The sequence below is a fragment of the Cyrtonyx montezumae genome, unplaced genomic scaffold (genome assembly GCF_038088225.1).
Source record: "Cyrtonyx montezumae isolate F1298 unplaced genomic scaffold, pur_monq_1.0 scaffold_25, whole genome shotgun sequence".
Classification (NCBI taxonomy): domain Eukaryota; kingdom Metazoa; phylum Chordata; class Aves; order Galliformes; family Odontophoridae; genus Cyrtonyx; species Cyrtonyx montezumae.
In genome coordinates, this window is record NW_027071992.1 from 3,958,266 (window position 1) to 3,984,084 (window position 25,819).

Below are 25,819 nucleotides of genomic sequence, written 5' to 3' on the forward strand. Positions count from 1 at the left end.
GTGATGCCAGTGCTGCACAACATCTCAGCCCAGTCATAGGAAGGACAAGGCTAATTCTTTCTAGTATACCTATAAATTGTTGATAGGTTGTTTTTATTAAATTGTTGTTTTGAAGCAGTTACTATCTTTAATAGTTTTCAGTAACAGAAGGAAGTTTTCAGGACAGATTCTGGTTAGCTGGAGAAGGGAAAATCTGTGGGATTTGTTCTGGTTATACTATAGTATAAGTAGAACAAAGACTCAGTGCAATATCTCATATCACTGAGACATTTCTAACAACAAAATTTACAGAAGTTTAGATATTTCCAAGCTCAAATAGTCTACCTAGAACAGTATCAGTAGGAAATATCCTTTTTAAAAAAAGTTAATATATTCAAAAATTAATTTAAAAAAATCTTCCATAGACATTACCTTAACACCAACAGTCATATATTGTCTGGTCTACACAGCTCACCCTTCTCTTTCAGAAATATTCCCCAAGGAAAAATTGAAGGTTATTCATTTTTTTGAAGTCTACTCTTTTTTTTTTTTTCACTTGAAGTTCTAAAATTCTTTTGAGAATTCACTATATGAGGTACTAGAGATGCAGCAACCTTGCCTTTAAAATGAATTTATTAATTGCTCTTTAACCTCTTCAACCTGGACAGGCTGGAAACTTGCTCAGAGCCTGGTCCAGCCTGGCCTTGAAAGTCTTTAGGGACGGGGCATCCACCTCATCACTGGGCAACCTGTTCCAATGCTTCACCACCCTCACTCTAAAATATTTCTTCCTTATATCCAGCCTAAATATAGGTGACCCTCCTTAAGTTTGAAAACATTTCCTCTTGTACCATCACCACAGACTCTGCTAACAACTGTCTGTTCCATTCTTTCCTGTAGATCCTCTTTAGATACTGAAAGGCTGCTATCAGGTCACCTTGGATATTGATGAGAAATAAATTAATACAAGTCTATCCAGACTTTTCCACCAGGAGACAAACTGCTTATTATCATCTGACAGAACTTAAGCTTAAGTAAAGCAGCACTATTATGCAAAATTTTATTCAAAATTCCTCCAGTGTATCCTTAGGCAAGGTTAGGTGTAGTAGATGGAGGTGACAAGAACTTGGGGACTGAAGGTTGGCTTATGTGAGTGGTGGTTCAGGACTACCCTACATGGGACACAGACAATCCCAGCAAGCTGCACAATAGTTCTGCTGCAGGACACTGCTGGGACCATTAGTCTAATGTGTAATGCATCAGTGAAAACTTATTTCAAATGGGGCAGAATACAGCATAGAGAGATAGAAGAAAAAGAGTGAGAAACAAGAGAACATCAAGGTCAGAGAAAGAAGGAGGAGCTTCTCCATGGCAGAACAGACATTCCCATAGCCTATGGAGAAGAATCTGCCAGAACAGATTTATCCTGCACTCCATGGATAATTCCATGCTAGAGCAGATTGATATTTCTGAAGGAACTAGCACATGTGGAGAGCCCTTACTGGTGCAGATTTTTCTAACAATACTGCAGTCCTAGGAGGAGCCCATGCTGGAGAATAGGAAAAGTGGGAAGACGAAGAAGCAGCAGAGAAGGAACTGTTATGGAATGATTATAATCCAGTAGCTCTCATCCTTTGCCATATGCCTCTCAGGGGATGGCCTGAGGAGTAGTGAAGGACTGAAACTGAACATGGTAAAATGAAGAGAAAAAGTGTTGCCCTAATGTTTACCTTTTTATCAGGTCTCTCACTGAGGAGGTGCAGTGTCAAGTTAGACAAAAGCAATCTTTAGGTGAGTTCTCAAGTCAGCCTTGCCTAGCTCTAGCCTGATCTGGACCAGCAATCTGACTTGATGTCTCACTACCTCAAATTAAATACCAGACACTATATATAATACATAAATCCAGACCATAGCACAGACCTTTCAGAAAACATATGTGATTACTAAGAAGGATAGAGTTAGATTAACTGAATGGGAAGCAATTTTCTAGTTTCCCAAAGAAATTCTCAGCCTATGCAAGTTATCCTCAATTTAGTTTCTGAGTAGTGAGAGCAAGGACAGGTCTGTACCAGTCCACAGGCTCAAACCCAATCACCATATGGACTCTTACAACTTTAAAATCATAGAATCATTAAGGTTGGAGAGAGCAATAAGATCTAGTCATCTAGACAGATGAAACTCATGATGCCTATGGATTCCTCCTCCAAGTTCTTTAAAATGTTTCTCAATGACTTGCTACTCATTATGAAACATTATAAACTTTATCTTTCAAAAGTCTGCAAAACTTAAATATTAAAAAGTCATATCTACACTCACTTATTAATAGTTATGGAGCACTTGAATCTTTGACAAGTATTAAGTATCTCCTGAGGGATGGTTTATTTTTCTGATTGGTGCAGATACCAATCACATTCTTCCAGATGGGTCAGATTTCCCAAACAGGCTTGAAAATGGATGGAGTGCTTTGGGTATTTGGTGCTGTATGATTGTCATAAACCATTACCATACGGGATTTAGAAGGAACTCTGCTGCAGGCACTGATGCCATCTGCTGTTGACCATCCTCAGGACACTAAGCCAGATGACTGGTTTGAATTCTCTTTTTTTTTTCTGTCTCTAGTAACTATTTTGAATATAAATTGAAAAAATAATTTTCCAAAGGACATTCCACAAAGCACTTGTATGCTCTGAATAACTTACCTATTTGTAACATAAATTTCAGTGTTTCCATATTTCAGAATAACAAAAAAGCAAAAACAACAACAACAAAAAACAGATCAGAATGACATAGGAGTAAAACAAGAAGTAGTAAGGAACAATGTATTCATATTTCCTCCAAATAAAACAAAAAAAAAAAAAAAAAAAAAAGAGAAAGAGAAAATATTTTATTAGCTCCACAATGTGACTGCTGCACTGGAAGCAGTGTAAACTGGATCATCAAACAGATTACTACTACGGTGCTCAAAATAAGGTAATATTTGAGATGCTGCATGCATCAAATGCTTCTAGAAGTGCTCTGAATAATAAAAAAAAGCCTTCCATTTGAAATAGAAATTGTAGTGTAATAGAAGCATTTTACATAGCCCCACCATGTATTTCTCAGATCCAGTCTGTACAAGCAGTTAAGTTAAAAATCACAGCTGAGAGACCGAGAAAGCCTGAATGTGCTTAAAAAAAAGCAAAAAGGAATAGCTACCTAGAAAGTTTAAATTTATATAAGATTTTTTTAAAAACCATCTGTTGCTAGAATGTGTTCAGAAAGCAGTATTATAGCAGAAGGAACTTTGCATATTTTCACTTTAAATTTTTTAATTCCGCTTTAGTCTCCATTTCACTTTGCAAATTGGCAATACATTTTTTTCATTCTGAAATGACTATTTCTGCTCAGAGATGCCTGTGCAAAGTCTTCCTTGGGCATCCAGTATTCTGCATTAACGGTTGCACAGACGCATTAGTAATTTCCACTTGAAGGATAAAAAAGGAATAGCAAGGCCATATGTACACTGTTTTGGTAAGTCTGCAGCTAAATTAAATGCCCCAGAACTTGTGGAAGTAATTGGAGGTTGCTGTATAAACATGGCACATTTTAGTATTTTGCCTTTTAACCATCTCCCATACTGGCAAAATTATCAACAGTTCATTTGCAACCATCTCTCCTGCCATGATAGAGGTAAGAAGCATCAGCTTTTCTTTGCTTATTCACTTCAAACTTGTTTTCTTCTGCTAGGAGAAGGCAGCTTCTACAACAATTCTGAGTACATAATTCAGCACAATATGACAGCATTTGAATTCTTATACCAAGTCCACAGGCAAGAAATCAATTGTTCATGTGTAAGTAACTGAATCTATTTCTCCTCCTACAGATAAAAATGTAGAAAATCTAAACATAGATCAGCAAGTGTACCCAGCAAAGGGGAAACAGCATCCAGGGATAATGTGTACAATAGTGGAAACACTTCAGTATACGTTTAATTTTAAAACATGAATTTGTCATGAAAAAACATAAATAAAACACGAATATTTAATTGACAGCACTGGAATTATTCCTGGTGAAGGAATGCTTAATTTGATGCTATGATCAGTTGAGACTTAACGGTTTGATAATGATTTCAAATATTTAATTATCATGGAACAGAACATACCTACAGCTGGACACTCTGTGATTCCTGAGTTAGCTGTAGTGGAATGCTATATACATATGACACACAAGCGTGCTAATGGAGGACTTAAAATATGGCAGCTCGCTCTTTTTGAAATGCTGTTCCAATACTGATCCTCTGTAGGCTGGGATCCAGAATGGAGGGCTGAATGCAGAAGTCAGGTCTAAATGGAAGCCAAACCACCCTAAACCTGCAACCTGCTCCAGGCCTAAACCAAGGCTGTGAGTAGGTGAAGAGTTTAACAGGTTAAAACCAGACTGCTAAAAACCACATGGCACTGTGCTCTTCTGCAGATTGCTGTGTTTTATCTGCCTAAAAGACACAGAAGTCATAGCAGCAAGGACTAGAATGCAAACTCTGATAACGACCAAGGTATTTCCTTAAACACTTTTCAGTATTTATCCACACTGGTACCGCTTAAAGCCAAAGCAGAGTGAAGCCCCTGCACCACATTGCTCCCTGGAGCACTACCTCAGCTGGGCAGGTGATGGCAATGTGCCCTCCTTGCCCTGCAGTTACCTCTCTGTTTCAGGTCGTTCCACAGGGGAAAAGCTACAGGGCTATGTTCCTGCCTGACTGCAAATAAATTGAATGATGAAGATGATGTCTGTTCTGCCTTCATCTCCCACTTTTGCTTGGCAGTAGTCTGGAAGTCTGGGTGTTTTTTTCTGAGACAAGAACTAGCAATCTAAAAGTAAGTTGAGTCAATTTTAACTTTGGTTTAGAAGAAAGTGGTAGCTGCCTTTGTTTACTGTCAGGAGCCCAAAACTGTTTGTGTGTGACAGTGTGCCCTGAGGATGTTGGTGTCTATGAGATCAGCCTTTTCAGAACTTGGACAATGAAGAGTGCCCCACTTCTGCCTGCTGATTAGGCTTACCCTAAAGCAAGGTGCTAAGTCTCCCTTCCACTCCATCAAAATAACATGACTTTGTGTCACTGCAGATGTAGAACTTTCAGGTTTTTTTTTAAATTGTTGTTCTGCACAGGGAAGTAAATACTAAATTTTTATGCACACTTGCCTTGGCTGAATCTGGCCCCCAGTTATGAAAGGCAGATCTGTAAAGGGACATATTAACACTCCAAAGACAAAGATATAAAAGGAAAACTGGGACTGTGGAGGTTAGCTATTTTGAGAACCCTAGTTTTTGTAAGTAACCTTGTATTCTTCTTCACAATTTGCTTTCAAAGATTTCGTTATTGGAACTTGAGGTATCTGATTTAAATGATTTCTTTCTTTTTCTTCTTGCAACTTAAATTGAGTAAACACTGTATTATCAACAAGAGAATTCATTTTAACTCAGTTCCATAGGAAATGTCCTTAGCTTTTCAATGCCTTTCCATTATTTTAGGTGCACAGGTTTAGCTATAACTTAAGAACATTTAAAATGTAGTGAGAGCAGTGTCCATGAGTCTCATTCTTCTGAGAGGAGCAAGCTATTGTGTACTTGTTGCACACTTATGTGTCTGTAAAGGGTAAATTCACTGTATATCCATATCTGAGCTTCCTTCCCAAAACATTCCCAAACATGTTTTCTTACAAGCTATCATGTTACTTTTAATACTCAATTATACTTCCAACAGGTCATATTCTTGTATCATGACACAACCTCTCTGAAGCATTTACTTTACTCTTAACTTTTAATTTGTCTATTACGACATAAACTGTAGTGGAAGAAGAACACAGGGGCAGTGCCTTTAATTCAAATTTCCAGAGATCAGCATTGACCCCTGGCACACACAGTGAGAGAGGGAGTTAAGCAGCAGTGATTATAAACACAGCTGTGGAGGGCAGAGATCTTGATACATGCTGCATGGTTGATACCTAGCTTGGGTGAGCCCTAGTTTGTTGCTCTCTCTGCTGACAGACAGACTCTGTCTGCCTTGTTCTTGATTCATGATTATAAAAATTCTTGTTGAGCTGAGCATTGCCATGTTCTGTTTCTGCTGAGATATACTGCTTGTCAGCAGTGCTTTATTTAACACCTTAAGTGAAACAGTTAACACGGTTTCTATTATGTCTGTCTTAATACAGCTCTCACAAAGTTACAAGCCTGTTCCCCTTTTTTCTCAGTTTCTAAAATACTCTAGAGCAGACCTTTTTTGCTTGCATGTATGCTTTAGTAAGTACACAGCCATTTTAAAGTCTCATTCTTTAGGGAAAATTCAGATTAAAAATTCAGAATAAATATATAGCTACAGCTGGATGTCAACGAAGTGTCTGAGCACAACCTTAGGAACTGACCTAATAAAAATTATACCTGAGAACCTACCCTCTAATGCCTAAGGAAAGCAACAGAATTCTAGTGAGGACTGTAAAAGAAAACAAAAGTGGAAATGAACTAAAACTAAAGCAACACTATGGAAGCACTTCTATGTGCTGCAAGAAACACAGGAACGCAATCAGGACGTTATTTTTAGGCCTACTGCCTCAACTTTACTTGAACTCAGCAGAAGTTAACATATAACAATTGTGTTGTAAAAGTAACAGAAACAGATCAACATAAATCCTGAGGAGATTTACTGAGACTTTAGTCACAGGCCGAAAGGACAGCAAGAGGTCATCTAGTTCTCTTGCTGCTTAAATCCACTACAGCAGGTCACTAAGGGCCGTGTTCACTGAGCTCCTATTGTCTCCAAGAATGGGGATTCCACATCTCCAGGCACCAGTAAAACAGGGTTTTAAAACATGTTTTAATCAAATTTATTTTATTTCACTTTGTGCTCACCACTTCTTGTTCTACTGCTGGATACCACTGAGAAGAGTTTAGCTATGTCTTCTTTACATTATCCCATCAGGTATTTATATACAGGGACAAATGCCACTTCCAAGCCTTCCCTTCTTCAAACCAAACAATGCATGTTCTGTCAGCTCTTCAGATATCTTAAATGCTGTGACATACTGGTATGTCTCTTTCTCTCTTCTACTGGGGAACCCAGAACAGGACACAATATTCTAGATATGTGCTGAACAGAGAGGAAAGATCATTTCCTTCAACCTGCTAGTGACACTTCCTAACGTAGCAAAGGATGCTGTTGGCTGTGATTGCTGCAAAGAGAAACTGCAGGCTCATTTTCAGCATGGCATGCACCAGAACCACGAGGTCCTCTTCTGCAGAGTTGCATTCAAGATGGTTGGTCTCTACCCTATAACTGGAGTTTATTCCTTTCAAGGTCTGGAATTTCCAACATTAGTCTGAACAACCCGGGACAATTACTTTTAAAGTTAAGTTTGCATCTGTGTACATTGCCATGCATCCCTGAACTCCTCGCACAGTTCCACTTCATAGAACTGTAGCATCACAGAATGGCTTAGGTTCGAGGGCACCTTAAACATCATCCAGTTCCAACTCCAACGCCATGGGCAGGGTTGCCATGCACTGGATCAGACTGTCCAGGGCCCCATCCAACCTGGCTTTCAACTCCTTCAAAGATGGGGAATCCACAGCCTGTGCCAGTGCCTCATCACTCTCTCAGTGAAAAACGTACCCCAAAGATCTAACCTTTATCTCCCTTCTTTTAGTTTAAAACCATTCCCCACTGTACTTTCACTATGAGATCATACAGAAAGTTCCCTCCTGATTATAAGCTCTTTTTAATTTGTGGAATGTCTTCCTCTTCTCCAGGCTGAACAAGCCCAGCTCCCTTGGCATTTCTTCACAGGAGAGGTGCTCCAGCCCTCTGATCATCTTTGTGACTCTCCCCTGGACCTGTTCCAACAGCTCCATGTTCTTCCTTGTGCTAAGGATCCCAGGCCTGGATGCAGAGCTCCAGACAAGCCCTTATGAAGGCAGAGCAGAGGGGGGCAATCCCCTCTCTGGGCCTGCTGTCCTCCCCTCTTTTGATGCAGCTCAGGATGCAGCTGGGCTTCTGGGATGCAAGCATACAATTCTGGCTTGCATTGAGATTTTCACCCACCAAATCCCCAAAATACCTCACTGAGCAGCTGCCCTCAAGGAATACTCTGTATTTGGGATTTTCTTAACCCAACCCCAATTCAATGAACTTGACCTTGTTGAACCTCATTAGGATCACATGGGGTTACTTGACATGACTTTCCAGGTCCCAGTTTCACTGTCTGTGTCAGTGACAAAGATGTTAAAGAGCACTGGTCCCATTATGGACTCCTGGTGACACCAATCATCACCAGCATCCAGCTAGAAGTAGAGCTGTTAACCACAGCTCTCTGGCTGCGACCATCCAAGCAACTTTTTATACACCAAAAAGTCCAATTTTCAAATTTATATCTCTCCAATTTAGAAATACAGATGTGGTATGAAGCAACATCAAAGGCATTGCTCAAGTACAGGTATATGACACCAGCTGCCCTTATTTTGTCCACAGATACCATCACTGCATCACAGAAGGCCACCAGATTGGTCAGGCACAGTCTGCCTTTAGTGATGCTGTACTGGCTATCCTGAATCAACTCATCATCTCACATGTACCTAAGCACAGCATCCAGGAGGACCTCCTGCATGATCTTCTCAAAGCACAGAGATGAGGCTTCTATTTTATTCAAGAAACAGCCACTATCAACATTTATATCAGACTATCAGAGAGACATGGTCAGTTTTAGTTCCAGTGTGACAAATGCACCCAGAAATACTTGCATTATGTAATCATGTCAAGTGCTTGAGAGTATGAAAGGGACATTTTAAGAAGTCTGTACCATTGTGAAGAACTGTGCCTTAAAATACAGTTCTGAGCTATATTTCTATTCACATCCCAAACTTTCAACTTCTGATCTAAAATACCACCAGAGTATTTATCAGCCAAAAAAAATAAGATTCCAAAATAGAGATCTGCACGTTTTCTTTCCTTCTCCCTCTTGTTCCAAGCATTTTCTCTTTCCTTTGGTTTATCTTTAGAAAAAAAATGCTGATCCATTTTCTTGCTGCTTTACTTCCTCTGAGTTTCATGATAACTTCTGATACTACAAGATGCATAACATAATTCAGACAAGCTACTTAATTTATGATATTTTAATAGAGTAGAAAATGCAATGAAAGAAACAGAGCTTGATCACAGTCCTCAGAAGATGGTATCATTAAAAATAAAAAAGAATTTTTCATATGGATTATGAATACTGTGAACAGGAATTGATGTAAAGTCCTGAAAGAAGTCCTGAAAGAAGAGCTTTGACTTTCATTCCTAAAAGATTATTAGCCAGAACTAGAATATTTCCATTTAATTGATATCTATTTCTAATCTTTTTTTCCCTGAAAGTCATACTGTTGGTAAACTCAGGTAAACTCTGTTCTTTGGGAAGTTTTCACCTCTCTCTATGACCAAAATATATAACAGAGCAAGTTTAAAAAGAGGATGAGTGCTATAATAGCTATTAGAGGTATTAAATTAAAGATGGAATTTGAAGTTTCCCTTCTTGAAAAACTTAATTAATCCATCTGTAACATTTTTAAACATCACAGTGTAGAATCATAGAATCATAAAACAATCAAGGTTGGAAAAGACCTCTAAGTATAGAGGTCATTTTTAAAACTCAGCATTTTCTAAGTAGAACACCCTCATATTTATACAAATTCTGAAATTTTCTGTGAGCCTGTATTGATCAGGTACTAATTGTTCAGATGCAGCCTTTGATTCAGGAGATTCCAAAACAACTGACTGGGAAGTGGCAAGCACGTGAGGGAAGGCAATGTTCTTTGATATGCCTTTTTATAAGCCCTTTGATGGCATATCAGTGTATACATCTGTTACAGCTACAATGGACATCTTCTCTTGTTCATATTACACCTCTGTCCTTCTCTGACACCAGAACTGATGTTCCCAAGGCCAAACCTTTTTTTTCCTCTTGACTTCTATCCCATGCAGTTACTAATGTACCATCTCCACCCCATTATTTTTTTCCTCAATGTTATCTGATAAAGTGATACCACCTTTTTGAAAGAAACTCAAGTGCCCTGCAATAGCTCAGGTCACTTACAACCCGAAAGAATGTTACTGACTAAATGCTGATATGTATTGAAATCTTAAAGCCAGTAACACAATTAGTTAACTGTTGTAATTATCTCTGGCTGGGAAAGCAATTGGCAAGGACAGCTATCTTGAACAAGCTTTCAAAGGTGGAATCAGTTGTGTTATCTGGAAGTCTGCACAGCACAAGGCTGCTCATTTTAAATTAAAATAGCAAACCAAATGAGCCTTTGTCCCACCTGCTGACTACCAGTGATTTTGGAGCACCACACCACTCTCCTGACTCTAATATTGCAGCTGATTTAATACCCCTGTCTCTGAATATTTTTCCTCTCACTACTTTTTCCTCTTACTAAATTAAGTTCCAGATCCTATGTCATATGCACAACATCGCCCTTCAATCTGAGTTACAGATTGCACCTCTATTTACTACTCCACTCCTTCCACTTGTGTTTTGCACAGAGTCCCTGCTGCTCCTTCACCTCCCATCCTTCCTCACAGACACACCACACAAGTGGGGCTGGCTCATATGCCCTTCCTCAGCTGTAGGAGGGTGAGGCTATGAAGCACATCTTGAAAAACGTCTGTCAAACTGAACAAGTCGTTTCCAGAGGGTTTCTAACACCTACCAGTTGTTATGGATATCACATTATTATCACAGTTATTTAAAATAGTTTTAGATAGCTAAATGTCAGTCTCATAACAACTGCACAACCTTTAGGACATCTTTGTGTATGTGACAGACTCACAACTGTGAAATGATTACTTAAAGGAGCTCTCTGTTCTGAATGAGCATGCATTTATATTCTTCTTTAACATAAAGATTGTAAGAAAAAATCTGCCCTAGGTTCTGATATCTGAATGTATGTTTTGGTTATCTCTCTACTGAGTCTGAAAGTATACAAAATCCATTTCATTGCTGTTAGCTTGTTTTCATGATCTCAGTGCTACACTTGTTGAGGTACTGTGAACAGGTTACTGCATACTTTTTGTTTTTTAATTAACTCTCCCAGACTTTAGTAGCTTAAAAGCATCTATTATGTTTCAGGAACAAATCAGTTTGTAATATCAGCACAAGAGACTTTACACAAAATTACTTCTGAAGAGATCAACAGATCAAATGACCGACCAGTGTTTTTTCCATTGAGTTTGTTACATCAGACTTCCTCTACTTACTAAACCTGTGACAGGTTTCTCATATAGGTTAATCTGATGAAAAAAATTCTATGAGCATTGGGCAGAGCTGCTGAAAATAAAGATTTCACAATCTTTTAGGTTTATGCTGAGTAAGGCAGGAACAGGAAGCTCTGACACAGCATGGTTAGAGAGACGAGGATCAGGGGTGGGTGTGTTAATGTCACACCCCTGTCATCTGCTGTGTGTGACACACAAACAGTTGGACTTCGTGAAAACAGAAAACAATTAACTTTTGAAAAACAATTATTCTATCCCTAATTATCTTTCCTTTGGCACAGTCTCTAGTAGGTGATGATACATGATGATACATCTGTCTCCATGGAAAGGAATGCTTCTGATGTAATACAATAAGTCCATGAGAGAAATAAATTACAAAATTATATGCTGGGAAAGCTTCAATCCTCCTTTCAACACAAATAGTATTAAAACATACAGAAAATAAGCACAAGCTTCAAGCAAACTTTGTAATCCCCCTTTACATAGTTCTACCTAATTATTTTTCCTCTAATATTGCTAAGTTCCTAGTAGCACTGTTACTTCTTTCTAACTCCTCAGTTAGGTATACCCAGGGAAGGACTAGGAAGGCAGCTGTTTTAATAATGGTCTTAAAAATCAAGGTTTCTCCCTTCACCTTTTTATACTGTCTGGTGATACAGGGCAAAATCCTCCTGACTTACCTAAAAAACATTACATGAAATTAGTCAGATATCATCTCTGTGAAGGGACAGGGATTTGACCCCAAACTGCACTATAATAAGGATATAAGCATTTGGTAGAATTTGTGATTGTGCATCTCCATCCCTAAAACAGAAATACAAGTCAGCGCTTGAAATGAAAGTCTCCTCAATGGAATATTTAGCAGAGACATGCATAAGAGTACAGCTTCAACTAAACGAGAGTAGGCCCCATACCCGGAAATCGCCGCTAGCTTCTGGTGAGCCTGATAGGCCATCTCACATCCCCGGGTCCGGGTCCTGTGCATTTCTGCATGCAGAGATAGGCAGGTGACAGAGACATCCCCAATGGAAATCACCAGCTCCCGGTACAGGGCCACCTGTGTATTGAAATCCTGGACGAGCTGAAAAACAGATGGTGTGCTTGGGTGAGACAATGAGCTACAATGATAAAAACAGCTGCTTTTTCATAAACACATATCCAGCCTCGAGTCTGTTCTTGCTGCTCCCAATGTCATGGCACATGGGATCGAGTGCCTGAGATTTAGTGAATAATGATGGCCTCCTTACCAGCTGCCCCCTGTGTTCTACAAACATTCATCTGCAGGAAAGTGTTGTTTCTGCTTCTAATCTCTGCAAGTGTAAGTTTATTAGTCTTAAATACTAAGCAGGCAAAGAAAAAAAAAACAACAAAAAAAGCAGAAAAAGCAACCAATCCCTGACAAACAGCTGCTTTGGTTTACTAGTAGGTTATTTTTTGCTATCAATAAGAGATGAAAATATCTCCAGAAATGACTGCTTTTGTTTCTCTTGCTTCCTGATTAATGACACACTTGGGGACTGGAATGCAGTGTTTGCTTTTACACTAGAGATCTTGCTAATTTTGTAATGACTTCTGTTCTGTCACCGGCTTCTAACCCAGATTTCAGACCTGAAATTGATTGGGAATAACTGCTAGGGAAGATTTACTGGACAGGCATTTCCCAGCTAGGATTCTAGAGAACACCGCTCCTGGTGTGGAAGCAAAAAGCAGGTGAAGAGGTAAACAAACATTCTGACCTTTCCTCAGCTATCTGATACCCAGAAGATATATAGGGATGCTGCTGGAAGCCCAAGTAGATTCACAGTGACGGACAGACCATGACTATTCAGTTCCACTGACTGCCTGTGTGGGACGGTATTTTAAGGAAACAAAGCATTTGCTGTCTGCTGGAAGAAGCACATCAGAACATTTGCCCTGCATGGTGGAGGGGGTGGAAGGAAGGGAGCGCTATAACAAAATACGTATTTATTTTGTTTTGCTGATTTGACCTCAATTTACAAATTATAGAAACAGACAAGAGTAACTGCTGGTAACTGCAGCCATCATTACCATCAAGATTTTGGCATGTCCAACATATAAGCATGGCAAAAAGCCAAGTCTGGCACCTGCATTCTATCTATCAGTTTCACCAAATGTGAAAGTCCAGCCCTCAGGTTGCCATACTCAGAAAGAGAAAATAAATCAGCTGCTTCCCCGGCAGTTTTACATTCTGGCTAGTCATGCTCACCACTGTAATTACTCAGTAGGACTAAGGACTGGTATCAGGACGCATTTTTTTGGCTAGTTTCTGGAGCAGGTAAATAATCCCAGTGCTTTCATCTCACCAGAAAACTGCACAACAACAAAGCCCCAGACAAAACACTCCAACTCTTCAAATCTCTTATTCTGTGTAGCTTAAGAGGACACAAGAAAACAGTGGAGAAAGAGCACTACATTGTGTCACAGCATAATTATTCTGCATCATAAAAAGCAGAGATCCTCATCCCACACCCGTAAGGCAGATGCATTCTGCAGGTTCTCGCTTGACATCCCCTGACCCAGCAGAGGACACACTGAGCAGCCTCAGCACTGCCAAGGAAAACAAAACCACACTGATGCTGCAGCATCGAGACAGAACACGAGAGAGATCCCTCATTTTGTCTCACTGCATTTTGACAATCCATTGGTAAATCATGTCATACTTCTAATCAGAATTTTACCAGATAAAGAGTGAAGAAACAAATCTGGCACTTGTGCTTAACCACCCAAATTAAGCTCCTGAGAAGAAAGGCAGGATGCAGTGGGATCCACTTGTTGGATGTATTTATAGAGCCACCTTGGCAGCTCTGATCCCTGGAGCTCTGGTGCTGCTGCCGGTTTTGAAGTATCGGTGTGGAGATCTGCCAGCACTGTTCGCATATCAGAGAAAAGCACTGCCAGAGCCTGGTGGAGCAGAAGTAACAGAAACACTTCCAGTACTGTTGGACAGAGCTGCAGCAAGGCACAGATCTGTCAGGTGAAGAAGCAGCAACACATTTGCTTGTAATTTCTGCCATGAGGGAGAAGGGCAGTTTTGGGGCCCAAGGCCAGCTGTGGAGCTAAACACACTTAGCACGGCACCGGGAAGGTGCTGGGATCGAACTGTCTGAGCATGAATGGAGAAAAATGCCACGCTGTCATGTGATGGCCCAAAACTAACATGGATGCAGAGGATTACCTGAGACGTACAACAGCTGCCGTGGGGAGTCAGCGAGCAGCAGCATGTGCAACAGGGACACAGCGTTGCTGCCTCAAATTCTGCATCCCGTTTAGCGTGGTTTTAAGTCAAGGGGGTGGTTTACGTGAGCGGATGCAAAAGAAGCGACGGCTGACCCGTTTAGGCTCATCCCGCGCTGACATTTGGCCGGCTCCAGCGGCAAGCAGCTGCCGGCCGCGGGCAGCTCTGCGGCCCAGCGGACCCCAGCCCCCCCTCCCGTCACCGACCCGCCCGAACGCGGCAGCGCCCTGCGGGCAGCGCGGCTCCTCCACCCGCGCCGATGGCAACAGGGGAACGGGCGGGAGCGGCGCTGCGGAGCGCCGTGGAGAAGCGGAACGCGAGAGCGAAGCCCTTCGTCGGTACCCACCGTCTTGCAGTCGTCCAGGGCCCGCTGGCTCTGGCAGGCGCCCTCGGAGCCGCTGCCCCGCCGCTCCCCGTCGCGGCCGCGCGGCGAGGACCCGCTGCCCGGGAAGATGGAGGCGGCGGGGCGGGGGCGCTTCCTGCGCCCGCTCGGTGCAGAGCTCATGCACACGCATCCGCCGCGCGGAGCCGCCGCCGCCGCCGCCGCCGCCGCCGCCGCCGCCCCGGGGAGGGAGCGCGCCCCGCGCCGCTCACGGCAGCGAGCGGAGGGCTGGCACCGGCGGGAGAGCGCCCTGCAGCATCGCCCCGGCTACCGCGGGGGGAGGCGGAGGGGCCGGCGCCTTCCCTCCTTCAGCAGCATGTCAGTCCCCGCGGAACCGCCCCGCCGGCGGCATGCCCCGCCGTCCTCCTCCCCGGGGCCGGCGCGGGGAGGGGGAAATGGGTGGGACGGGGTGGGGTGGGGTGCGAGCGCGGCCGTGCCCGGCGGAGGAGCGCTTCTTCCATTCAGCGCCCGCCGGAACCCGCGCCCGCCCGCCCGCTCCGCCCCGCCCCGCCCCGCAGCCGGGAGCCGCCGGCGGGGACCGCGCCGGGGGCGGTGGGTCCGCGGGTACGGACGGTGTCAGCGCCGCTCCGGCTTCGTAGAGCGGGAGCCAGAGCGGGGCCGCCCGCCCCTCCCTTGCCTCGGGCCCTCGGCGGCTGTCGGCGGAGCTGGTGCGGATCACCCGGAGGCGGCCCGGAGCATGCCTGGCAGGGTCACCCACCGCTCGCCGTCGGCTTCTTTCACTGGCAAACGCCTTATGTAGGGCTCTGAGCAAACGCTTGGAGGGTGCGATACCGCCGCGGCCGCTCCAGATGGCTCTCTGTGGCGAGGATTAAATAATCGGCGATGGGAGGCACTGCTCCCGCCGTACTCAGTGGGTACCGTGCACATCGTCCCCGGGTCGCGGCCGGGCCGGCGGCTCTGGCTCTTGGAGGCCTTGCCTTTCCTCTGGGACAACAGGTCATTGTTAGGAACGCGAAGTCGCTGTGTTTCATGTGTCAGCGTAACCGCCTGTGTCGGTGCTTTCTCTCAGCAGAGCACCATGCATGTCCCATGCATGTCACGGCTCCGCTGGTGGTGCACGGGTGGGCCTGTGGCCCTCCGAGGGCAGCTCAGAGACCCTCGCACCCTCCAGCTCAACGCCTTTTCTGCTCTGAAGCCCCTTTCAGATACACTCTTTCAGCAATGAAACCCAGTGTGTGTGGTGATGGGTGTGCAGCGCTTACATTAGTTCTCAGCAAATCTGAACTGACTTTGTGACTAGAGTAGTACATCATAAGCACGCTGCTGGATCCTCGGGCCCCAAGCAGCAGCAGATTGCTGTGTACAAGCACAGTATTAAGGACACCACGTTTTGTTTCTGTAGTAAACTTAATTCTGTTACTCACAGGAAACAAATGCTTGGATTCAGCGCTGCGTGAATGCAGCTCTGAGCCAGATGTTACACTGCTTCCACATACAGACCATTACCTAATGACTAGAAAAATAGTTAAATGCTGGCACACAGCCTTTCCTTCTCACATCGTCTATGTGTGACATAACACGTGTTTGTAAAGGGAAGTTGTTTTAATCCTTGCTCATATATCATTTTAGCCATGAGTTCCCATCTTATTTCATGTCTCTAAGAGCTACTGGAATACCAGTAAGTAAATAATACTACCAATAAAATAATCATCAACAATAGTGAATCTACCAAACCGCACAGTGTGTCTGTCTCCACATTCCCTATCTCAGCTGTAGTTTGGTCCCTTGAAGTCAGTGGCAGAAGTCCCATGAGCTCCTGCAGGAAGAAGCACTGGAGACAAACCTGCCCTGAGCAAACTGTGCTGTTTCTGCCCTACAGCCACACTCTGAGCAGTCCTGGTGTCCCAGACCTCTGAAGGACGCTCACTCTCTTTTCAGTGTTTCCACATTTGAGAATATAGTGATTCTTTGGTAATTGGCAAGACTGCCTGCTTTCAGAACTCTTCCAGATGATATTCAAGGAAAGTCACGGAACAGGTCATCTTGAGTGCAGTCATACAGCATGTGTGGGACAGCCAGGGGATAAGGGCCAGACAGCAGTGGGTTCATGAAAAGCAGATGCTGACTGACCAACCTCATCTCCTATAACCAGATGACCCACTTGGTGGATGAGAGAGAGACTGTGAATATGAACTACACAGACTTTAGCAAAGCCTTTGACTCTGACTCCTATGGCATTCTCCTGGGGAAGCTGGCAACCCATGCCCTGGTTAAGTGTACTTTTCACTTGGTAAAGAACTGTATGGATGGCTGGGCCCAGAGAGTGGTGGTGAATGGAGTTAAATCCAGCTGATGAGTGGTCACGAGTGGTATTCCTCAGGGTTCAGCACTGGGGCCAGCCCTCTTTAATATCTTTGCTGATGATCTGGATGAGAGGATTGAGTGCACCCTCAGTAAGGTTGCTTACTGGGAGGAGGTGTCAATCTGCTTTGAGGGTAGGAAGACCCTACAGAGAGATCTGGACAGGCTGGATCACTGGCCTGAAGCCAGTGGGGTGAGGGTCCATGAGCCCAAGCACTGTGTACTGCACTTTGGTCACAACAACCCCAGGCAATATTACAGGCTTGGGGCAGAGTGGCTGGAAAACTGCATGGAGGAAAAGGACCTGGGGGTGTTGGTGAACAGCCAGCTGAACATGAGCCAGCAGTGTGCCCAGGGGGCCAAGAATGTCAATAGCTTCCTGGCTTGGATCATAAATAGTGTTGTCAGGAGGAGCAGGGAAGTCATCACCCCTCTGTACTCAGCACTGGTGAGGCCATACCTCCAGTACTGTGTTCAGCTTTGGGCTTCTCACCACAAGACATGGAGGCCCTGGAGCATGTCCAGACAAGGGCAGTGAAGCTGATGAGGGGTATGGAGCACAAGTCTTACGAGTAGTGGCTGAGGAAGCTGGGATTGTTCAGTCTGGAGAAGAGAAGGCTCAGCGAAGACATTATTGTCCTTTACAATGACTTGAAAGGATGCTTTGTCAAGGTGGGAATTGGTCTCTTCTTCCAGAGACAGGACAAGATGTGGTGGCTTTAAGATGTACCAGGGCATGTTTGGGTTCGATAATAGCAAACATTTCTTCTCAGGAAGAGTGGTAATGCATTGGAACAGGCTGTCCAGGGACGTGATGGCATCAGTGTCCCTGGAGGTTTTCACAAAGTGTGTTGATGTAACACTGAGGGATGTGGTCAGTGGGCATGGAAGGAATGGGTTGGTGGTTGGACTAGATGATCTTAGAGGTCTTTTCCAACCTTGATTATTCTATGATTCTGCAGTCTCTGGAAGCTTCACAGAATGGTGTGCCTCTGATAGGCCACAGGGTTGTGCCTGAGAGGTGTTGGGGAAGGTCTGTCTGGGATGCATAAGGTGGTTGCTGATGGTCTGCAATGAACAGGGCTTTGCTTTTCCCTAGTGAAACTCTTTGGTAAGTTGTAAGGAAATACAACTAAATATGTAGTTTTTTCTATACATACCCTGCATTTCAATTCTAGAAAAATGATCCGAGATGGATTTTTTACTTTGTTTTGTCCTGTATTGTAATCTTTGCCTAATCCATTTATTTCTCTGATCATTGGTTTCTGGTAACATCTCCCAAGGGTGAGTAAAATGTAATAAACCAGGAAATTATGAGAGAAAAACTGAATTGCTGGGAAATGTGAGGAGGTGACACTGGAGAAAGTAGAGAAGTGAAGGCAAAACAAACAAGCAAGCAAACAAACAAAAAAAAAAAAAACAACCTAAAAAACAAACAAACCCATTTCTATAGAAAGAAGGGATAGAAGAGAAAATGAACAGGTAGTGAAGAACATAAAGGAATGTTATTCTGCATGACCTCAACTAGGCAGAAAAATAAAGAATAAATTTTAAAGTGAGATTGAAAATGAAAAATTAACAGCAGAAACTTTTTTTTCACATTTCTCTAAAATTCAATTTGAAGAAAGTGAGTGCAGTGCGTTCCGGAGTTGTTTTGGTCGCAGAGTGAATCTTACTCCCTGAAAATGTGGGGTCAGAACAGGGTCCAGAGGTTCAGTGTTCTATTTTTGTACCTGGCTTTCTGTGGAGTAGAATTGTTTAACACTCATAAATGACAGTGCAATGGCACATTTGAGAATCACAGCTGTTGGTTTTTTATTAATTGCAACCTCCAGCTTAGGAAGTAAAGGGAAGGGTGGATGCAGAAAGCTTGCCTCTATTGACAAGTATGGACCAAATGCTGGGCCTCCCAGAGTTGGAGAACCCCCAGTGCCTGCACACATCCCTTCAGCATAACCTCTGAGCAGCACTGACCAAGTCAGATTGTTTTGTGGCATGTATTTCACATCTATGTGTTTTTAGTGTCTATTAGTCTAATAACAAGATACAGAAAAAAAAATTATATTTTGTCTCTCTAGAAGTCAGTATAGCGCTTTTGACCCCAAGTCCTGTAACTGAGTCTCTTTTTAAATGCTTAAAAACACAATGGCTGTACTGAAGGTAATAGAATCACAAACAAAATGTCTGACATGGAAGTATATGAAACAAGGATGTGTCGCTGAATTCCTCCATGTGGAAAATATAGCACCCATTGATATTAATCTACATTTGCCAAGCATCTATGGATCCCAAATAATGGATATGAGCAAAGTGAGGTACTGGGTGGTGTGTTTTAGTAGTGGCAACAGTGACATGAAAGATGAGCCACATTCTGGATGGCCATGCACAGCTGTAATACCAGAAAGTGAAGAGCAACTGCATCAGCTCATTTGCACACACTGGATAACGATGGTGACTATGCTGAAAAAGTGTTTTGTAGCTGATATTTTGCTTCATCAAATAGTGTTGTGCTCCTTTTACCTATTGTAGCTCCCATGGAAATAAATAGGAGCTATTATTTTTGGAGTGATCTTCATAATTTAAGTAGGTACCCATCAAATTAGTCAAAGTCATCTGTATCCTGTGAAATTTACATTTGCAGTGTGATGAAGACTGGCACTGTATTACATAATATTGTAAAGAAAATACCATTTTTTTTTTCCAGGTTCTGTTGCATCAGTTTCAACAGATTTACAAAGGTTCTCAGGAAGATTATGCACAGTCAGTATGTAGCAATGGTAATACTGAGGAACATTCCAGTTGCAGAAATTAAAACAGAATAGTAAGTGTGGTTATTAGTGAGCCTGTAGCTGCTAGCCCAGTACAGACAGGATGCTCCTGATTATGAAGGTGTGAACCAACATGCTTAAGCTACCAGATGTCAACATACCTTTAGTCTATTTCTGCTTACCTTTTCTGTAAGCATTGCAAAACACCACACGTGATGTTTAAGCTATGCCCTGAGGATGTGAGAGATTATTGTGGTGATATTTTTGGCAGTTAAGTCAGAGAATGAGAGAAATTCTAACTGAGGCAATCCAGGATATCTCCCTAACTTTTCTATTGCTTTTACAATATTACATATGTAATTTCAACATGACTTTACACAGAAACACTCTAGGGAGAAGCCAGGTACCAGACAACTTCCTGGTCCAAATTTATGTGGATTTAGGTTTCAGTGATAAGGAAAGCTATGATGGCCCATGATGCTGAATACTGGTTCTTTGATTTCACTTCTGTAATTCTTTAAAATGTAAAATCAGTAATAAAATAATGTTAATGTGATCAGCATTTCTGTTACTATGAGAAAAAGTACACAAAATGCTTGCTTTAAAAAAATAAGCATTACCTATACAAATCTTTGAACAGCAGAAAATAGCCATTATTTCTAAAGTTATTCTGTAAACAGCTAAAAGCTAACACCATTTTCTGATTACTACAGTATCAGTGAAATAATCTGTCTTTAGCACAGTGAAGAAAAGAAAAATTTCTCATAATTTTATCTTTTTATATATAGAAATCATGATATAAAACCAAAGCTAAAACTGAATGGAAGAGAAAATGTCCTGTAAATGTGTGTAAAATAATTAAGAAAAAATACCTCCAAGGTCATAATGCTCAAGAACCTAAGTAATTTAAAAATGCTCTTAAGAACTAATTGTTAATTTTTTTTTATGATGCTGTTCAAATTTCTGACACCTAAAATGCCCCATGACCATTTTCATGAATGACCAGGTAGTAAAATATTAGAAGAAATTCTTACACTTAATAAACATGTACATTATTTATGAAATTGTTAAGGTTAAACTCTTGAAGAGAAGCATTGCATTGATAAAGGCAGAATAGGAACAGCTATGAAACAGAGCATATCGTGAATTTGCAAGGAGCTGTAAGACAGAGAAGAGAGAATGTACACCAAATGTGTGTTTAACAAAGTAATTCTCTAAGTGTACTGGTGCTTTGCTACTTCCAAAATGCAATGTTTGGCATATGCTTGTGTGGAAGACATGTTGATGGATGCACAGGAGAGGTATTGTAGCCCTACAAAGCCAACTTTGACTGCAGCGTCTGTTATTCTGTTTTTAAATGGCCAGAGAAGATATAACATTAATTTAAAAGATGATCATCACTGTACTTTAAAATTAATATTTTATGGAAATGAACATAAATAAGTCATATCCTCTTAAGAGCCATAATCTGGACTGTTCCTCAGCAGATTCAAATGAAATTTCATGCTTAGAAAACTATTTTCATAACTACATGTTCGTATTTTCTTTAAATGAAAGATTGAATTGCACAGAAAATAATGTGTTTTCCATCTAGGCATCATTACAGTATACCACATATGCTGGCTTCTCTACTTTTGGTAAGCAGCAAGTATGGTACAGCTCATTTCTGCATGAAAATGCCATGTGAGTTGAAGCACACAACTGGTAATTTTAGTGGGGAACCTTCAGATCTTATTTTGCCCTGCAAGTTTCTTTGCTGCTCTGAGTAACTACACCGAAATTGTACCATTCTTAACAAACACATACTGCAAGAGCCTGTACTGTTTTTATTCTTTATCAGGTGTTATCCATCTGCTTGCACCACGCTTCTCAGCTTCCTAAATGCCTACTATATTTCCATTTAATGAACATTCTCTTCAAGTCAAAGTAGTGCAAACAGAAGTGATAACTGTTCTTGAGGAATGCTGTGCACTTTTTAAATTTGGCTGTGCATGTCTGACTTACTTTGACAGAAGTAAGAACTGTCAGTTTTTCTTTCAGAGCCACCGAGTATTCAATTAGCTTCAAAAAATCAACAATTAAAAGCATTTGTTTATAAGCTTGAAAGCAAGTGGAAGAATATTTCTTCTCATGGTATTTTTTGATGGTAGAATAGTGACTTCTTAGAAGGATTTCCAGTTGCTTATTTTATTATTTGCATTATTGTGCAAACTATTCTGAGCTGGTAGTTGCTTTGATTTTCTCTCTTTATCTGTAATCTTTGTTGTTGTGTAGCTGTGCTGTCTTGCTGCTGTAGGCTTGCAGTTTTACCTTTTGAAAGCTGCTGATTGCTTATTGAGGAGATGGAGAGAAGTATAAAGGAGAGAAGTGGCCTTGTGCTCATGGTTGCTGCTATACTGCTCAGAACCAGAGAAATCAGGGTGAAGGCTTTGGATGGCAGCGTCTGTCTCCGCTAATCCTTCTGCCTTTTTTCTGTTAGGCAGAAGATTAAAGAATTCTTTTTAATTATTCTAACTTGGGCTTTGATTTTTACCATAATAAACAGCTCTGTGAGAATCAAAAAAGTATTAAACACAGTCGTGAATTCTGAATCAGAAGGGCTTAGACATATCCACTAAGACCAATATTTCTCACAATGTATTTTGAGTAAAACAACTTAAGTTTTAATGAATTTTGGACTGAGAAAAGGACAGCATATGGGAAGGCCTGCAGAGATTCAGAAAGGTACAGGACATCTTTGTCTTGAAATGAGATTTTGAAATCCTGCATGAAGCAGTTGTCCTGCCAATAAAGAGTCAAATGTTTGTGAATGTATAGCTAAAAATGTAAGACTGAATTCTACTTTAAAGGTAAAGAAAGAAGGGCTTAATTTCACAAATTAGCATTTTTATTTTTGGGCTTCCTTTTTTTCTTTTCTTAAACATTGCCCTAGTGCTTCCTTGCTTTAATTTCCTCATGGCTTATGATCTATGTTTTTTTTTTTTTTTTTAAGGGGAGGCTATTTTTTTATTCTCCATTTTTTTTTCTATTTTTATGTTACCTTTCTCTATGTTTTCCCCTTTTTCTCCTTCATTTTATTTCTCACACATATCTGCAGTCCACACTCCCATGCTTATTTTTTTTCAGTGAATAGTTCATAGATTTATGTTCAGTTCATAACATGACAAGTAGAAATGTAGCTTTGAAGTTAGCATGTTCATCACCAAGCATGAGCAAAATTCAAAACCTTCCATAAATAGGCCAGAACTCATGAGAGAGGAAGATTATACAAATGATTTAAAATTATTTTAAACTATATATGTAGACAAAATATATATTCTATGTGCTAGATTTACAAGGAGATATTCCTAGTCCTGCTTTTGTTCTCTCAGAGTAACATGAAACTAGAGAAATCCTATTGAATATAAGTTGCATATTTATGGAATGTATCTACCATGCATTAATGTCTGTGCATATACTATTTCTTCCTGCTGGGCACCAAAGCTAATAAAGTAGTATGAATAATATCTAAAGATGAAAACAGTGGATTATTCTTAACATTGAATGAATACTCATTGAATGAAGATTTCTATGTCACTCAGACGATAGTTTTGGAAATAAATTAGACATCACAAATTTGAAAGCAATAGCTGCTCATATGTAGATTGCAATCCTGGCAAAGCTAAAATACTGTCCTTAAAATTGTGTAATTATGTGAGGAAATATGTAAGGGACAGTATTTTTCTATGTTTTTTGCTGTACTAATAAGTGTTGGTTATGTAAAACTCTTTCTAGTAGGATCTAAGCATTTTTGTTAACAAGTTGAAAACAAAACTATTAGGAAGGAAACTTGTCTCTTTGAGGAGTCATAACTAGTAGCAAAGCTACCAAGATGCATTAAATAGTAATTCTACTTAATCTTCAGTAAATTTTGACTTTACTACTTGGGACAAATAATAATTTGTCTCTTGCTCTTCACTGAAGATGAGGACCACTGGGAAGGAAGGGAGTTAGGGAGAAAAAACTTGTAATTGGAATTGGAAAACATGAACTCAGTAGAGACTGAAAGTATTGGAAGTGGAGAGCTGAGGGAAAATTACAGCACTTCTGAAGTACACCAAGTGCTGCTGCCAAAGGAAAAAATACCTGGAATCACAGAAATATATCATACATTTCAGCAAAAATAATCGGATGAGATGGAAAACTCTTCATGATCGTAAGGACAGTAAAGATTTGGATTAGCTTTCCACAGGAGACTTCTGTCATAAATTACAAATGTGTTGTTAATCATTCCTTCACAGGGAAATTGAATTACAGACACCTCAAGGTCCTTCTCTACTCTTCTGTGCCTTTTTGGAATTACAAAAAATAATTTCAGTTTTGTAAGAAATACTCACTTATAAATTTTCCTGTATGAGGTAAAAATGCTTTTTCAACTCTGCCCTGTCTTACTTTGTTATTTCATGGTTTTTATCAACACATGATAAAGATCTTTCCATTGTGTTTACTGCTGCTCTGGCATCATTTTTTGCTTTGCCAGTTCAGTACTGTTGAAAGCAGTAATTCTTAACCTTTGTTTACTGGAAATGTTTTTTTAAAAACAGTGCTAGTGAAGTGATTTGACAGTATTAGTGCTATTACATATTCCAGATTTCTTTACAACCTTCAGTGATAAAGGTAATGATGAAATAAGGGAGAAAGGTAGGAAGGGAAAAAGAAGAAATGTGCTAATTTGAATAAACAGTGAATAAAAAAATTCAACAGAAACAGAGAATATTTATGAACGATTAAGTGAAATGGAAAGTAGTAATAGAGAAGTTATTTAGCAGTGAAGATCAAAATAAGAAAATGCACATCAGTGGGGTGAGCAAAGGAGCATGTCCACATTTTACTCCTATTATTTTCCTGCTTTGTTTTCCTCCCTTTCTGTGCACAGAACAACTGTTGTTGGCATTTGAAAAAGAATGGAGTTTTCTGAGTTGTTCATCTGTTTTATCTGTAAATATTTTCATTTATTTTGAGGAAGTGTCAAATTAAAGCTTTACTAATTTAGCAGTGAAAAGGAACCTACAAGTATGGATGAACAGCAGGAAGAGTGTATCAAGTGGGGACAGGTTGTATTTATATTTATTTATTTTCCTCTGTGTACTTGCTACAGCTATAAAAAAAAATAAATTCCTTGAATCCAGTTACTATTTTTAATGAATAATACTTCACCTACTTTGAGTGTAGCAAGAAAATGAAAGCGCATGATTCCCATTTTAAATGTGCTGCCCATTTGCAGGCTTTCATAAATAAATACAAGTTGAATTGTATAACATCAGCCATTTGTTGGTTTATTCCTAGTTGTGGGTCATCTGCAGCTTTTTGATCATAACTTCTCCCAGTCACATCCTCATGCTGTCCACATTGTCACCATGGTTTAATTCTTGATATGATGAATAGAATCTATTTGGATCCAGTGTCTGAAGTGTACTCTTTGTCACAGCAGAAACATGTGGCAGCAGTTTTGGTCCTCTTCCAGTCCCTATTAGGGCTGTGCCAGACTATGTCTATGTGTCTTCATAAGGATACATAGCATAAAATCTCCCCCCTACAGAGGATTATCATCTTCAGGAAATGAGTGGAGAGTCAGAGCCTGCAGAAATAAAAGGAAAATCTAATCCTAGCTTTATGGAGCTGTAACATAAAGTCATCACCCAACGCTAATTTCTTTAAAAAAGGAGGCAGTTCATCTCTAAGTGCTATGTACAGAGCTGTGTGACTGTTACTATGGGAGAGAGTAAATCCAAGGTGATTAGAATTTATGTGAGATTTTTTCTTTTGTATATAATCTGTCTTGAAAT

General features: G+C 41.0%; 1 protein-coding gene across 1 annotated transcript in view; it reads right to left on the reverse strand.

The window, feature by feature from the left end:
* The window catches only part of RGS7BP (regulator of G protein signaling 7 binding protein), a 36,570-nt gene extending 21,543 nt beyond the window's left edge, over positions 1-15,027 (reverse strand). The window contains exons 1-2 of the mRNA XM_065739834.1: positions 14,869-15,027; positions 12,181-12,347 (exon numbers count right to left, since the gene is read on the reverse strand). Of these exons, the coding sequence (XP_065595906.1) occupies positions 12,181-12,347; positions 14,869-15,027 (326 nt within the window). The remainder of the gene's footprint in view (positions 1-12,180; positions 12,348-14,868) is intronic.
* Positions 15,028-25,819: the final 10,792 nt, after the last annotated feature.